General features: G+C 48.8%; 1 protein-coding gene across 2 annotated transcripts in view; it reads right to left on the minus strand.

Annotated features, from left to right (window-relative positions):
• The window catches only part of SCNN1G (sodium channel epithelial 1 subunit gamma), a 33,611-nt gene extending 20,638 nt beyond the window's left edge, over window positions 1-12,973 (minus strand). Inside the window, exons 1-5 of one of the 2 annotated variants that reach the window (XM_033217757.1) lie at window positions 12,864-12,973; window positions 9,100-9,446; window positions 6,025-6,325; window positions 2,813-3,003; window positions 1,075-1,178 (exon numbers count right to left, since the gene is read on the minus strand). In XM_033217757.1, the coding sequence (XP_033073648.1) occupies window positions 1,075-1,178; window positions 2,813-3,003; window positions 6,025-6,325; window positions 9,100-9,446; window positions 12,864-12,920 (1,000 nt within the window). In that variant the 5' untranslated portion in view covers window positions 12,921-12,973. Of the gene's footprint in view, window positions 1-1,074; window positions 1,179-2,812; window positions 3,004-6,024; window positions 6,326-9,099; window positions 9,447-12,535 lie in introns of both variants that reach the window. The other variant, XM_033217758.1, reaches the window with a different exon arrangement.
• Window positions 12,974-14,329: the final 1,356 nt, after the last annotated feature.

Genomic DNA, 14,329 nt, shown 5'->3' on the forward strand with positions numbered 1-14,329 from the left:
TGCTGGAAGTTGCAATGGTATTATTTTGGGGGTAGTAGCAGCAGTAGCAATGGTGGTAGACTGGTAACAATGCTAGTAACAGTAATAATAGTAGTAATAACAATAGCAACTAGCACTTATTGTGTGCTTAGTATGTGTTATGGCTGAATTGTTTACTGCCTCAAATTCATATGTTGAAGCCCTAACCCCCAAAGGTATATTATTTGGAGATAGGGCCTAAATTAAGGTGAAAGGAAGTCATAAGCAGAGAACTCTAATCTGATAGGACTGATGTCCTGATCAGAAGAGAGAGAGACATCACAGGCCTCTCTCTGTTGACACACCACAGAGGAAAGACCATGTGAGGACATGGAAGGAAGACAGTCAGACTTCTGAACCCAAAGAGAGAAGCCAAGCCTCACCAGAACCGAGTCTGCCTGTGCCTTGATTTTGGACATTCTAGTCTCCAAAACTGTGATATATAAATGTCTGTTGTCGAAGGCACCCAGTCTCTTGTATTTTGTTATACAAGCAGACTAAGAGAGTGCAGACCAGGTCTTATTCTAAGTCTGTATCTTAAGTCCTCTCAGTAATCTCATATGGGAGATATTGTTATTAGTCCCACTTTATAGATGAAGCACCGTAACTTGCCCAAGGTCACACAGTGAGTGGCTGAGCTGGGTTTCGGCTCCGTCCAGAATCTGTCACCTGAACTAAGATAAATGTGCATCTACCTCCCTAATCTGTTCAGCGTATTTGGGCTCAACTCCGTTTGGAAACCACCTGTCCTGCATTATTCACCCTAGCTATGAGTCTAAACCAGAGTAGTTCCCTAGCAGAGGGAGCCCCAGCGATGTCCCTGTCACTCTCTCAAAGGTGGAGGAGAAGTCAAAAAGGAAAACAGACACTGACATGGAAGGAAGGAACCAGCATGAACACTGATGGAAACGCTGATAGAAAAAAAGGGTATCCTTAGTTTCTGGCCAAGTGGGAGAGATCCTGCATTTCCAGAGGGCTCCCACATCCCCACTGTCCTGCTGCCCCTATGTCCACTGTTGGAGGACCTCAAGATCTCCTTGGCACACGTTTCCTTACCATATTCGCTGCCCCCCATGGAGGTGCTGAGAATGGTCTCATTTTCTCTGTTGTTGAAAGTGTAGCAATTCCCATGCATTGGATGGTGGAAAAGCGTGAAATTCCTATGGAGAAAGAAAATGGGTCAGAATGGGATCTTCCCCATGCGTCTTAGCTGAAGTTGGGCAGGGCAGTGCTAATGGAGTCAACTCTCTTTGGGGAGAACGCGTGAGAGACGTGATTCATTTTCCACATCTTGCTCCTGATCAAATGACAAACAAGGCCCCTCATTCTGGTTGACACACATGGACATAGAACTAGACTCTCTGCCTTCTGTTTTCTCTCGGAATCCTCTCACCTTCATCTCTATCCTGACTTGACATTCCTTGTGCCATGTCTGTCCCCAAATTCCTCCACTTTTGAATTTCTCAGTCAACACTTGACATTTTCCATTCAAATTTCCATTCCTAGAAAATAATCCCCAGGGAAAGAATCACATCATCTGTGCCCTTATGTGACTTTGGAACCCAATTCTTAGGGAGACATGATTCCATTTATTTACTTTTCACAAGAACCGATCTGTCTGCTAACATATATATAGGCGAAAGAGGCTTAGTATTTTATTTTATTTTATTTTTATTTTTATTTTTGAGACAGGGTCTTGCTCTGTTGCTCAGGCTGAAGTGCAATGGCACAATTATGGCTCACTGCAGCCTCAACCTCCCAGACTCAAGTGATCTTCCCACCTCAGCCTCCTAAGTAGCTGGGACTACAGGTGTGTGCAATTATGCCCAGATAAGTTTTTGATTTTTTTTTTTTTCTAGAAAGGAGGTTTTGCCACATTGCCCAGGCTGGTCTCAAACTCTTGAGCTCAAGTAATCATCCTCCTCAGCCTCCCAAAGTGCTGGGATTACAAGCGTGAGCCACTGTGCCCAGCCCAGGAACACTTTAGAATGTCTCACCCACTGCCCAGTCACCATGAGGGATCTGAGTGTTATCCTAAAGGTGAACGGTTTGAAATCTCACATATTTGAACATGGGCCTTTCTCCCCCCATCCCTCCCTCCTTCTCTTCCTTCCTTCCTTCGAATGATGGTTCTTAATCATTAGTATGCATTTTGGTAATATACAAGGTTAGGTTATATGCACACTATATGACAAAAACAGCAATCACTTTTGTGCCAATCTAATACCTTGTGGGTTGGTGTGTTTGTTTGTTTGTTTGTTTGTTTTTTGAGACAGAGTCTTGCTCTGTAGCCCAGGCTGGAGTGCAGTAGTGCAATCTCGGCTTACTGCAACCTCTGCCTCCCGGGTTCAAGTGATTCTCCTGCCTCAGTTTCCTGAATAGCTGGGACTACAGGCGTGCACCACCATGCCTGGCTAAGTTTTGTATTTTTAGTAGAGATGGGGTCTCACTATGTTGTTCAGGCTGGTCTTGAATTCTTGACCTCAAGCGATCCACCTACTCCAGCCTCCCAAAGTGCTGGGATTTAGAGGCATGAACCACCATGACCGGCCAACTACCTTGTTTTTAATGAGTAGTTTAATGACTTTAAGGATATTTTGATTTTATGTCATGCACACCTCACTCACTGACTCTAGAACACAGCTCCCATGTAAGCAATTTCCAAAGGCAGCGTCAGTGAGAAGAGCACCTTTTGCTCCCAAGACCTATCATCAAGGCTGTAGGTTCCTGCAAGGGCCCTGGTACTCAGAGCTGCCAGTCCTCAGAGGCTGAGAGAGCAGCGTTCTTTCCTGACCTGGCATCACAGGACACTCCATCAAAGAAGCAGGTCACCAGAAGCTCCTCAGCAGAATAGCTCATGTTGATTTTCTTCTCCAGAGGCACCTGTGCCATGATATTCATGTAGTGCAGCTTATACCACTCCTGAATGGCATTGATCCCCGAGCTGAAGGTGTAGGTGGCACAGTCGGAGGTGTCGTTCGAGCACTGTGAATAAGAGGAGACACGAGGCTGAAGCCATCGGTCCTATCGCTGCTCTTCAGAAGGACCGTAAGAATGAGGGACTGAGACTTCCGGGCCAGATACTCAGGGGAACAGGTTGGATATCTGGGGCAAGGATGAGTTTCCTCTCACTTCTAGGGGCTGGGAGTGATCATCCTCAAGCCTCAAAGACCAAAAAGGGGCTGAGTGAGAAAGGACACAGAGTCCTACTCCTGCAACTCTGCACTACTTGCCCACCAAGCCAGAAGGAAAACCAGCATCTTCAGGGTCCCCAGGTACCCTGGGGTTCACCTGATTGATGCTACTACATTCCTAACAACCTTTCCCATTTCCTATCATATCAACAGTCAAGCTATCTGGATTCCAGCCCAGACCCTGCAGGAGGAGGAGAGACTACTCTGCAGGATCTTAGGCAAGATATTCTGTACCCATTATCTCACCCACAAAATATTGACTGAAACACCATCCTTCCCAACCACGTGTGGTAGCTGGGAGGACCCATGTTTGAAATATACAATAATGAGAACAGCATAGGGAAGCCATTGTACATTCCAAATGTTCTCATCACACAAAGCTTGGAAACTTTTCTAAATGGACAGATGTCAACTGATTTTGGCTGGTTGCAGTGGCTCATGCCTGTAATCCTAATGTTTTGGAAGGTTGTAGTGGGAAGACTGATTGAGGCCAGGAATTTGAGACCAGCGTGGGAAACATGGCTAGACCCCCATCTCCACAAAAAATAGAAAAATCATCTAGGTGTGGTGGTGCATTCCGGTAGTCCAAGCTACTTGGGAGGCTGAGGTGGGAAAATTGTTTGAGCCCAGGAGTTCTAGGCTGCAGTGAACTATGATTGCACTGCTCCCACCTGGATGACAGAGTGAGATCTTGTTTCTAAAACAAACGAACAAACATATATATAAAGAGTTGATTTTGGTATCAAGAAAAACCTTGCAGATATCCTATGAAAGGACCCAAGAAGACTTTGAAATCTCAATGATTTAGAAGGTCCATTTTTCAGGATTTGGGACTATAGCTACAAGGTCACACAATTGGCAACCAAGCCTATAAGGTATGGACATAGCCCCCGTCCTCCAGAGGTGACTGGGGCATGGAGAGGGAGGATGGTGATAGAGTTTGCCCAGGAAGGTACTAGAATTCATTTTCAGTGAATGGCATTTCTCAAGAGCCCCTCAGGCCAGGTGCAGTGGCTCACGCCTGTAATCTCAGCACTTTGGGAGGCCGAAGGTGGGGGGACCACCTGAGGTCAAGAGTTCGAGACCAGCCTGACCAACATGGTGAAACCCAGTCTCTACTAAAAATACAAAAAATTAGCCAAGCATGGTGGTGCATGCCTGTAATCCCAGCTACTCGGGAGGCTGAGGCAGGAGAATCAATTGAACCTGGGAGGTAGAGGTTGCAGTGAGCTGAGATTGCACCACTGCACTCCAGCCTGGATGACAGAGTGAGACTCTGTCTCAAAAAAAAAAAAAAAAAAAAAAAAAAAAAAAAAAAAATCCCCTCAAATGGGACCAAAAGGAAAAAGAAGTCAGATGAGGCACCTCATGAAGGCAAGTACTGCAGGAACACTGATGTTTCTGCCGTTTATTGTCTATCTTTTTCTTTCCGGTACCTGCATGTCAATTTTGCTTTGGAAGAATTTCCTTCCCCCCTCTGGATACAGCCTGGTGTGATTGTCCATGAAGATACTCCACCATCCATTAGCTAAAGGGTGATTAGGTGACCCAAGCTTGATCAACCAGATAGTCCCAAGATGGAATTTGACTCTTAAGCATTAACAACACCAACAAAAACTGAACATATTTGACGCTTCTTTACTCCAGCAGCAATATCTGAAATGACTTTTCATTATGCCTTGCTACCTAGATCCCTGCATCTGTCCTAATTTCTGCCCTTTGAGAGGCCTCTATGAGTTACTGGTTGCCTTCTAACACATTTCCCCCTCCCTCTGCACCCCCCCAACTGAAAATTACCTGAGTCAGTTTCAGTTGTTTGCAGCTGAATCACCCCAGCTAGGTGTCTTTCCTTTCTTTCCTTTCTTTTCTTTCTTTCTCTCTTTCTCTCTTTCTTTCTTTCTTTTAAAAATAATTTTACTAGGCCAGGCACGGTGGCTCAAGCCTGTAATCCCAGCACTTTGGGAGGCTGAGACGGGCGGATCATGAGGTCAGGAGATGGAGACTATCCTGGCTAACATGGTGAAACCCTGTCTCTACTAAAAATACAAAAAACTAGCCGGGCGAGGTGGCGGGCGCCTGTAGTCCCAGCTACTCCGGAGGCTGAGGCAGGAGAATGGCGTGAACCCGGGAGGCGGAGCTTGCAGTGAGCTGAGATCCGGCCACTGCACTCCAGCCTGGGCGACAGAGCGAGACTCCGTCTCAAAAAAAAAAAAAAAAAAAGAAAAAAAATAATTTTACTTTAAGTTCTGGGATACATGTGCAGAACATGCAGATTTGTTTCATAGGTATACATGTGCCATGGTGGTTTGCTGCACCTATCAACCCATCACCTAGGTTTTAAGCCCCGCATGCATTAGGTATTTGTCCTAATTCTCTCCCTCTTCTTGCCCCCCACCTCTACCCCCCGCTTTTTTTTAACAGAGTCTCATTCTGTCACCTAGGCTGGAGTACAGTGACACCATCTGGGCTCACTGCAACCTCCACCTCCTAGGTTCAAGCAATTCTCTTTCCTCAGCTTCCCAAGTAGCTGAGACTACAGGCATGTGCCACCATGCCCGGCTAATTTTTGTATTTTAGTGGAGACGGGTTTCACTATGTTGGTCAGGCTGGTCCCGAACTCCTGACCTCAGGTGATCTGCCCGCCTTGGCCTCCCAAAGCGCTCGGATTACAGGCATGAGTCACTGTGCCTGACCCCAGCTGGGTGTATTTCTTCCAGTGGGACCACAGGGGCTAGTGGCCAAGGAGAAGAGTCCTGGACCCAGCCCATCCCATGCCCCTAAGCAGTGAAAGAATGAGAAGGTGAAATCTTACCAGTTGGAATCCCACCACCTGCTTGGACTCGATGTGCATGACATTTGAAGCCTTGTGAATGATTCTCCCATCAACTTTTCGCTTCCTCCCTGTGAAGAAGTCCCTGGCCTTGCCCTTCTCATACTGATCAAAGATCAGCAGCGGGATCCGGTGGGAGAATCTGGGCTGCATTCCCTCCAAGACGGAGCTCCAGGACTCCGCGTCTCGGCGCTTCCGGGACTCTGGAAAGCCGTACAGGGACTTCAGGGCCTCTCTGGTCTCCTGTTCCAAGTCAGCTAGAAGGTGGCGCACAGCGCTGTACCTGCCAAGGTGGGGAGGAAAAGTCAGGGAGAGGGGAGGCAGCACTGGCAGAGCCCTGGTGCTCCTCCGGGTTGTTTTCCATCAACACGTGTCAGCCTCATGCCCACCTTTCCCAACACCTTGGCAGAGGAGACCATGCCTTTCATGACTTGACGCATCCAGAGTGACCCTGGCTCCGGCAAATGAGGAAAGGCTCATGTGTGACCTGTGTGTGACTTCCTGCGGCTTCACCTCTGCCTCCACTATCTGCTTGCTCTCAGGGTGTGTTGATGAGTTTGTCCCGACCAGCATTTCTGGAGTGGTGACAGTCAGGTGCCTCCCATAAACCAGCCACGGTGAGGACAAGTAAATAACTGCCAGCCGGGAGTCTACCTAGTGGGCAGGCTCCTTCTCCACCCAGCTCACTCTGCCTCTGCCCTCTGATTGTCCTCAAATCTGTGCTGGGGGGAAGGAGGGTATAACTGTTACCTCGACGACCCCCAGGAACACAAAATAGTTATAAAGGAGTTGCCTTCATGAAGCACAATATACCATCTTTTAATTTTCACAAATCAAATGGTTCCAGCCTCCTCTTAACTCTCTGCTCTCTCCTTTCTCTCCCTTGCTCTAGGTATAGGCAGCAGAGCGTAGCAATTGAGAGCAGAAACCCTAGAGCCAAACTGCCTGGGTTTAGGTTCCCCATCCTGGTACCGGCTACCTTACCTTGGACAAATGTCTTAGCCTTTCTGTGTTTTAGCCTTCTCCTTTGTAAAGTGGGGTTGTTGGGAAGGTTCAATGAGTTTATTATATATAATAAACACACACAGATATACATATAGATAATTAAATGGCCTATATTGTTGTTATTATTTTAGAGACAGGGTCACTCTGCTGCCCAGGCTGAAGTGCAGTGGTGCAATCATGGCTCACTGTAGCCTAGAACTCCTGGGCTCAAGAAATCCTCCCACCCTGGCCTCCCAACTTGCTAGGACTATGAATGTGTGCCACCACACCTGGCTAATTTAAAATAAAATGTTTTTAAAGACAGGGTCTTGCTCTGTTGCCCAGGCTGGTCTCGAATTCCTGGCCTCAAGCAACCCTCATGCCTTAGCTTCTGAAAATGCTGAGATTTCAGGCATAAGCCACTGTGCTTCTATTGTTAATAATATTAGTGTTATTATATTGATTAAGACTTTATTCCTCCACTACAATATAAGCTCCACTAAGGCAAATACTGTGTTTGGGTTGTTCAGTTCTCTATCCCAGAACCTAGTACAGTGCATGACAGTTTATAGATGCTGAGTAAATTATTATGGAACAAATAATGAATGGAAAGAAGGAAGGAGGACCAGAGAGAGAGAGAAGGAGGGAGAGAGAAAGAAAGAAGAGGAAGATATGGAGGGTGGAGAAAGAGTCTTAGACTTGATCTTGATTTTGAGCTTTGCAGCACCTGGGCGATGACTCTGGACAAGTTAGTTTCCTTTGATAATCTTCCTCCCCTGCTCTTCTTCCCTTCTCCCCACCCCTGCTCTGACAAACTCTGCCTGATTCTGACCTGCCTCACGGACCAGTTTTCCATAATCCTGAGAAGGACTCTGATGACCTATTTAGAACAGGTCCTGCCGAGGATGATAGGGCAGTCCCAAGGGCTGATCACACCCAGAGCCTGATGATCTCAATTAATGGGGCTGGGTTTATTCAGATGAGGGTTTGGGGCAGCTGAGGTGCTCACGGAAGTCACCTGGGTGTCACTTCTGAGTCAGCCTTGAGCTCACTCATGCTGCAGGGGGCGTGAGCATGTGAGCTTGGAGAACCAGGGGCGCAGATGCGGACGGGGGTTGGCTAATTTGGGCTTAATATGGGGAGTGTGCAGAGGGGGTTAGTTTGTTCCAGGCCTCTTCTAAGTGAAAAAAGCCTGCAGCTTCCTCTTTCTGCTCTCCCCGGGCTAGCCCATCCTCGGAAGTCATTGATGGGGTGGGTGTGGTGGCTCACTCCTGTAATCTCAGCACTTTGAGAGACCAAAGTGGCAGCACCACTTGAACTCAGGAGTTTGAGACCAGCCTGAGTAACACAGCGAGACCCCATTCCTTAAAAAACAAAAAAACATAAAGTAGCTGGATGTGGTGGCATGTGCCTATAGTCCCAGCTGCTCAGGAGACTGCAGTGGGAGAATTGCCTGAGCCCAGGAAGTCGGGGCTGCAGTGAGCTATGATTGCACCACTGCACTCCAGCTTGGGTGACATGAGACCCTGTCTCTTAAAAAAAAAAAAAAAAAAGGCCAGGTGCAGTGGCTCACGCCTGTAATTCCAACACTTTGGGAGGCCAAGGCAGGTGGATCACCTGTGGTCAGGAGTTCAAGACCAGTCTGGCCAAACATGGTGAAATCCCGTCTCTACTAAAAATACAAAAAATTAGCCTGGCATGGTGGTGCACCCCTGTAGTCCCAGCTACTTAAGGATTGTTTGAACCTGGGAGGCGGAGGTTGCAGTGAGTCGAGATGGTGCCATTGCATCCCATCCTGGGCAACAAGAGTGAAACTCCATCTCAAAAAAAACAAAAACAAAAAAAACAAAGAAAGAAAAAAAAAGTCCTGGTGGTCTGAAAACTTGGCACATACAGATTTAGAACCGGGGAGAGGGCTGTTTACCAGTGTTAGCAACAAACTCAAATTTCTAGAAAGCACGTTTGTAGGTTGGAATCGACCTCCAGGCTGCCAGTGTGTCACTTTCTGGAGAGGCTTCGGCCTCCCTAGGGGGCCTGACTCCCTACTCGCGTTTCCCTGCTCTTGCCTCTTACTTGTAGGGGTTGATATTGCAGATGGTGACCGCAGGAAAATCCAGCTTCCGGAAGTGAACTTTGATGGAAACGGAGACAGTATAGAAGGAGAAGACGAGGAGGGCGCACTGCCAGAGGATGAGGGCGACTGCAGTCAGTGTGAACCCGATCCAGAGGAGGCGGCGCAGGCGGCCGCGGGACACCACGATGCGGCGGCAGCCATGGGTGTTGGTGTTGAGGCAGTACCACCGCATCAGCTCTTTAATGGTCGGCGCCTGAGGGCCCGTCACGGGCAGATTCTTCTTGATCTTGGCTTTGATTTTCTCTCCAGGAGCCATGGCGAGGATGGGACTTCGAGGACGGGCGTGCTGGAGGGGCAGAGAAGAGAAGCAGGTGAGCTGTCAGGCCCCAGTGTGTCCCTGGAGGCCACAGCCTGAGAAACACCAGTCCACGTGCCCTTAGAGGCCCCTTTCCTCTGTTCCTCTGTGGTTTAGACACTTTGCATTCCGAAGCCTTGGCCCCTTCTCCACGACGTTTGGTTTTGGCCACCACAGCTGCCAGAGAAGCTGCCTACTTCTCTTACGGCCCCCAGGCCTAGCCGCGCGGGGGCTGGGTGAGGTGCAACCTGCGAAGCGCTGGCTGGACAGGCTGCAGGACCTTTCCCTGGGTTCCTGGGGCAGGAGCTCTGGAAGCAGCCCCATCAACTCTCTTATCAGGCAGGGGTACCCGTGCCTTATCACCTGCAGTAGCCCGCCTTCCTCGAGGGCAGCATTCCTATCTCATTATGCCCCCTGGTGCCTAGCACAGTGTCTGGCACAGAGCAGTGCTGGGCAGATTGTAACTGACAGATGAAATCTGCCAAGAAAATTTCCGGGCAGCCACCTTAGATCATGTTCCTGGCTGTATTTTCCCCAACCTTTTCTCTGAGGCTTTATTATAAGTGAAACGATTTCTCTTTCCTTTCTTCTCTTTACAGTCAAGCTCTTAATGTTTCCAGATCACCTGATGTAACAACAACCTACAACTGTTGGCCATTTAGTGTTTGCCAGGCATTGTGTCACATTTCCTTCATTCTAATATACCATTAATTTAGAGAATGCCCTTGATTTAATAACAGCTTTGGAGGAGAGTACTAGTACTGGAAAGCAAAGTATCACATTCATCAATGTACACGATGCATCTCAACTATACAAACTTTACAATGAGAAATAATTTTAGAAGTGAACTAATATGCTACATAAAAAACTCATTTCATGTTTATAATATATAGTCTCATTAGTCTCATAAGTAAATTAGTCTCTATAAATATACATATAGCCTATATATATTTCATTTTGTGTTTCAACAGTTTCATGAAGTAGGCATGCTGTTATTATTTCCATGTTACAGAGGAGGAAAATGGGCTCAGAGAGGTTGAATATCTTGGGCAAGATGATGCAGCTGGTTAGTGGAAGAGCTGGATGGAACCTTGCAGCCTTTACCACTATGGCATTTGCCTTTGAGGGGCCTGGTAGTAAGCTGGGTGCAGAGAGTTAATTAACAGTACTGAGAACTAAAGGTAGAGGAAAGAGAAGGAACCCTGAGCTATTTAATTTACAAACTCTGAACAGTGCACATGACCACTTCCCAAGACTTGTGAGCACTAGTATTGGGGATGGGGGGTATATGAAAAATGTGTCCCCCTATGCCTTCTACAGTGACAAAGGCAAATTAGGACATATCCTAGGGTATACAGGGAGGTCCCCAGGATCAGAAAGGGCCTGTGTCTGTGACTTTGATGTGCCCCATCAAGATTTTTAGGCAGGATTTGGATCCTGCAGAGTTATGTTTTTTTCCTACCCTGAACCCATGAAATATGGGCTAAAATTGGAAGCTGGGGCAAAGCTAGGAGGCTTCCAAGCTTATGATACTAGTGGGTTTGAGGTCTCTGATGCAAAGGAAATGGAGTGCTGGGCATGGAGGTGAGATGCCCAGAGCAGCCAAACTGCTCTAAACTCTCCATAAATTGATATGATTTTACCAGGATAAAGAACATCATCAAAATGATGCTAGTAGCTTCTGGGCAACAGGAATATAATTTGTTTTGTTTTTATCACTTAAAATATTGTCTATCCTTACCTCCTCCCTCACTACAATCCAAAATAAATAAATAAATAAATAAATAAATAAATAAAATAAAGAAGGAAAGAAAGAAAAAAAATTAGCAAGAGTTTGTTTTTAAAATCTAGGTCCAGGTTCAATTGCTTGTCTAATAAAACTGCAGCCCTTCTCTGTGAATGTTCAACAGAAGCTGTGATTTCAGCTCTCAGGGGTCTCTCTGCCCCATCAGCCCCTTCCCCAGAAACGACCTTGACCCTGATGGATCAGTCGACAATGTCAGAGGAGCCCCAAGTGAAGGAAGGGAACCAATCTTGCACTTTGCAAAACAGATAAAATATTCATATAAATAATATTTCAAGTTCAAAGCAAAACAAGACTGTAGATACCATTAGATTATGCAGCCGGATCCAATGTGATACCTTGGTGGAAGAATTATTGGCTGATATCCAGCACTTACTCTTCTAAGTACTTTGTAGGTGTCACCTCATTTAATTTTCACAAGAATCTTCTGAGGTAGGTGTCACAACCACCCCCATTATACAAATGAAACAGATGCTGACAGGTTAAGTAGCTTGCCCAAGGTCACACTAGAAAGTGGCTGAGCTGGGATTTGCACCTAGGAGTCCCTTTAACAACTAGCTAGGCTGCTCCTCAATCATTAATAATAATAACAGCAGGGGGAAAGCAGCAATAATAGCAGCTATCACTTATTGATCCCTTTCTCTACTCCCAGGCATCCCACTCAGTCCTTTTCACACACTACCTGATTTAATCCTCACTACAGTTATATGAGGTGCTATTACTTGGCCCATTTCACAGAAAAGGAAACTGAGGCACAGAGGTTAGGTAATTTGCCCAAGACCACACAGGTAGAAAGGATTTGAAGGATTCCTTAGAATTCCACGGTCCTGGCTCACCGCAGCGACTCCGTGCACCCCCTCCTCACCTACTACCGACTTTGCCTGTCCCCCATCCCACAGTGCAGGACCCCAAAGCTTGGGGAAGGATGAGAGATTTGCCCCAAGTCTAGCGTTGGGTTCGCTGGACCGGAGAGTTCCCGACCAGTGCCCGTCCCGGCGGGCGACTCCTGTGCAGAAATCACTTGAACTCAGCCCTCAGCCTCAGGGCTCGGACCTGAGCTCCTGCAGAGCGACCCCGCAGCCCCTGCCCTCCCGGCGCGGAGCAAGCGGGCGCTGTCCTGTGAAGGAAGCCACGTCTGCCCCGGGGAGCCCCGGCTGAAGACGCTGGAGCCCAACCAGCCCACTTCAAGTGTTTGCTTCTTTCTGCACCAAGTCACCCCGGAGAAAGCATTCCAGAGGGTAGAAGGAACAGTAGCGGACAGGTCCACGCGACTCACCCTGGCAGGGAAGGGGGCTGAGCAGGCGCTGGGCAGAGAAAAGAGGCGAGGTGCGGCCCAGGACCCCCAGACCCCCGGACTCCGGACACGGTTCCTGAGTGGCTCTCGACTGGCTCAGTGATCCGGGTCACGGCGTGGGTAGACCCCGGAGAGCTGGACGCTACCGCCCGGGCACGATGTCCCAGCATCCGGGGCACCGGGAAGCCGCCACCGGCTGATGTTGGCTCAGTCACCTACCGCGCTGACGGCGTGCGACGCCCTGGCGCCCGGCGGCCGCTGCGGTGTCCAGAACACCCGAGCTGGTCCGACTCAACCCGGCTGAACTCACCTCTCGGTTCCAAAGGGTCCAAGGCTCGTGAATGAGCGATCCGGGTGCGCTGCTCATCTGCTCGCTCTCGGGCTAGCATCCCCTGGCAGCGCCACCACAGGCTCTTGTGGGCCGGCCGGGCCCCGCCCCCTGGGGCCCCGCTTCCCCAGGCCCCGCCCCTACCTGCCCAGGTGCTTTCCCCAGGCCGCCAGGCACCTGCGGCCGCCCGAAGCGGGCCACGACTTCGCAGCGCCCCCTGGCGCCACGAGGCCGCCCTGCGCCCCAGCCCGGCCTGCGCTGCGCCTTCCTGGGCCACCGCGCGGTGCCTGCTGCCGCCCCGAGGCCGCCCTGCCACCCTGCATGCCCGCTGGGTCTCTGCGGCACTTACCAAGGCGCCTCGCAGCGCCTCCCGCCCCCTATTACTGTCCCGCGCCTTCCTTCCACTCTCGCGGATGGCAGGCGCCTGCCCTAGCACCAGCAGGAATCCCACGCAGCCGCGCTCCTCGGACTTCCTTCAGACCCGCAGCGTGAGGCCGCTTCAGGGCCCACCTTCGTCTAGCTGTAGGCAGCAGGGGCTGTTCAGCCAAGTCACTCATCCTTTGCCCTTTTCAGCTGCTTCTTTCTCTTTCTTTCGTTCTTTCCTCCTTCCTTCCTTTTTCTTTCTTTTCCTCTTTCCTTTTTTTTTTTTTTGAGACGGAATCTCACTCTGTCACCCAATCTGGAGTGCAATGACACGATCTCAGCTCACTACAGCCTCCGACTTCCGGGTTCAAGCAATTCTGCCTCAGCCTCCCAAGTAACTGGGGTTACAGGCATGTGCCACCAAGCCCGGATTAATTTTTGTGTTTTTAGTAGAGACGCAGTTTCACCATGTTGGCTAGGCTGGTCTCAAACTACTGACCTCAGGTGATCCACGCGTCTTGGCCTCCCAAAGTGCTGGGATTACAGGCGTGAGCCACCACGCCTGGCCTGTCTTTCCTTCTTTCCTTTTCTTTCTTTCTTTCTTTCTTTCTTTCTTTCTTTCTTCTTCTTTCTTCTTTCTTCCTTTCCTTCTTTCCTTTTCTTTCTTTCTTTCTTTCTTTCTTTCTTTCTTTTCCTTCCTTCCTTCCTTCCTTCTTCCTTCCTTTCTTCTTTCTTTCTCTTTCTTTCTTGCTTGCCTTCCTTCCTCCCTCCCTCTTTATTTCTTCTTTGTCTTTCTTTCTTCCTTTCTTCTTTCCTTCCTTCCTCCCTCCCTCCCTCTCCTTTCTTTCTCTTCCTTCCTTCCTTTCTCTTTCTTTCTTGCTTGCCTTCCTTCCTCCCTTCCTCTTTTTCTTCTTTCTTTCTTTCCCTTCCTCCCTCCCTCCCTCCCTCTTCTTTCTTTCTTTTCTTTCTTTCTTTTTTTGACAGGGTCTCCCTCTGTCACCTTGGCTGGAGTGCAGTGGTACAATCATAACTCACTGTAGCCTCCAACTGGTGGGCTCAAGAGAGCCTCCTGCTTCAGCCTCCCA

This window comes from Trachypithecus francoisi, unplaced genomic scaffold (genome assembly GCF_009764315.1).
Source record: "Trachypithecus francoisi isolate TF-2019V2 unplaced genomic scaffold, Tfra_2.0 Lachesis_group10, whole genome shotgun sequence".
In the NCBI taxonomy this organism is placed as follows: domain Eukaryota; kingdom Metazoa; phylum Chordata; class Mammalia; order Primates; family Cercopithecidae; genus Trachypithecus; species Trachypithecus francoisi.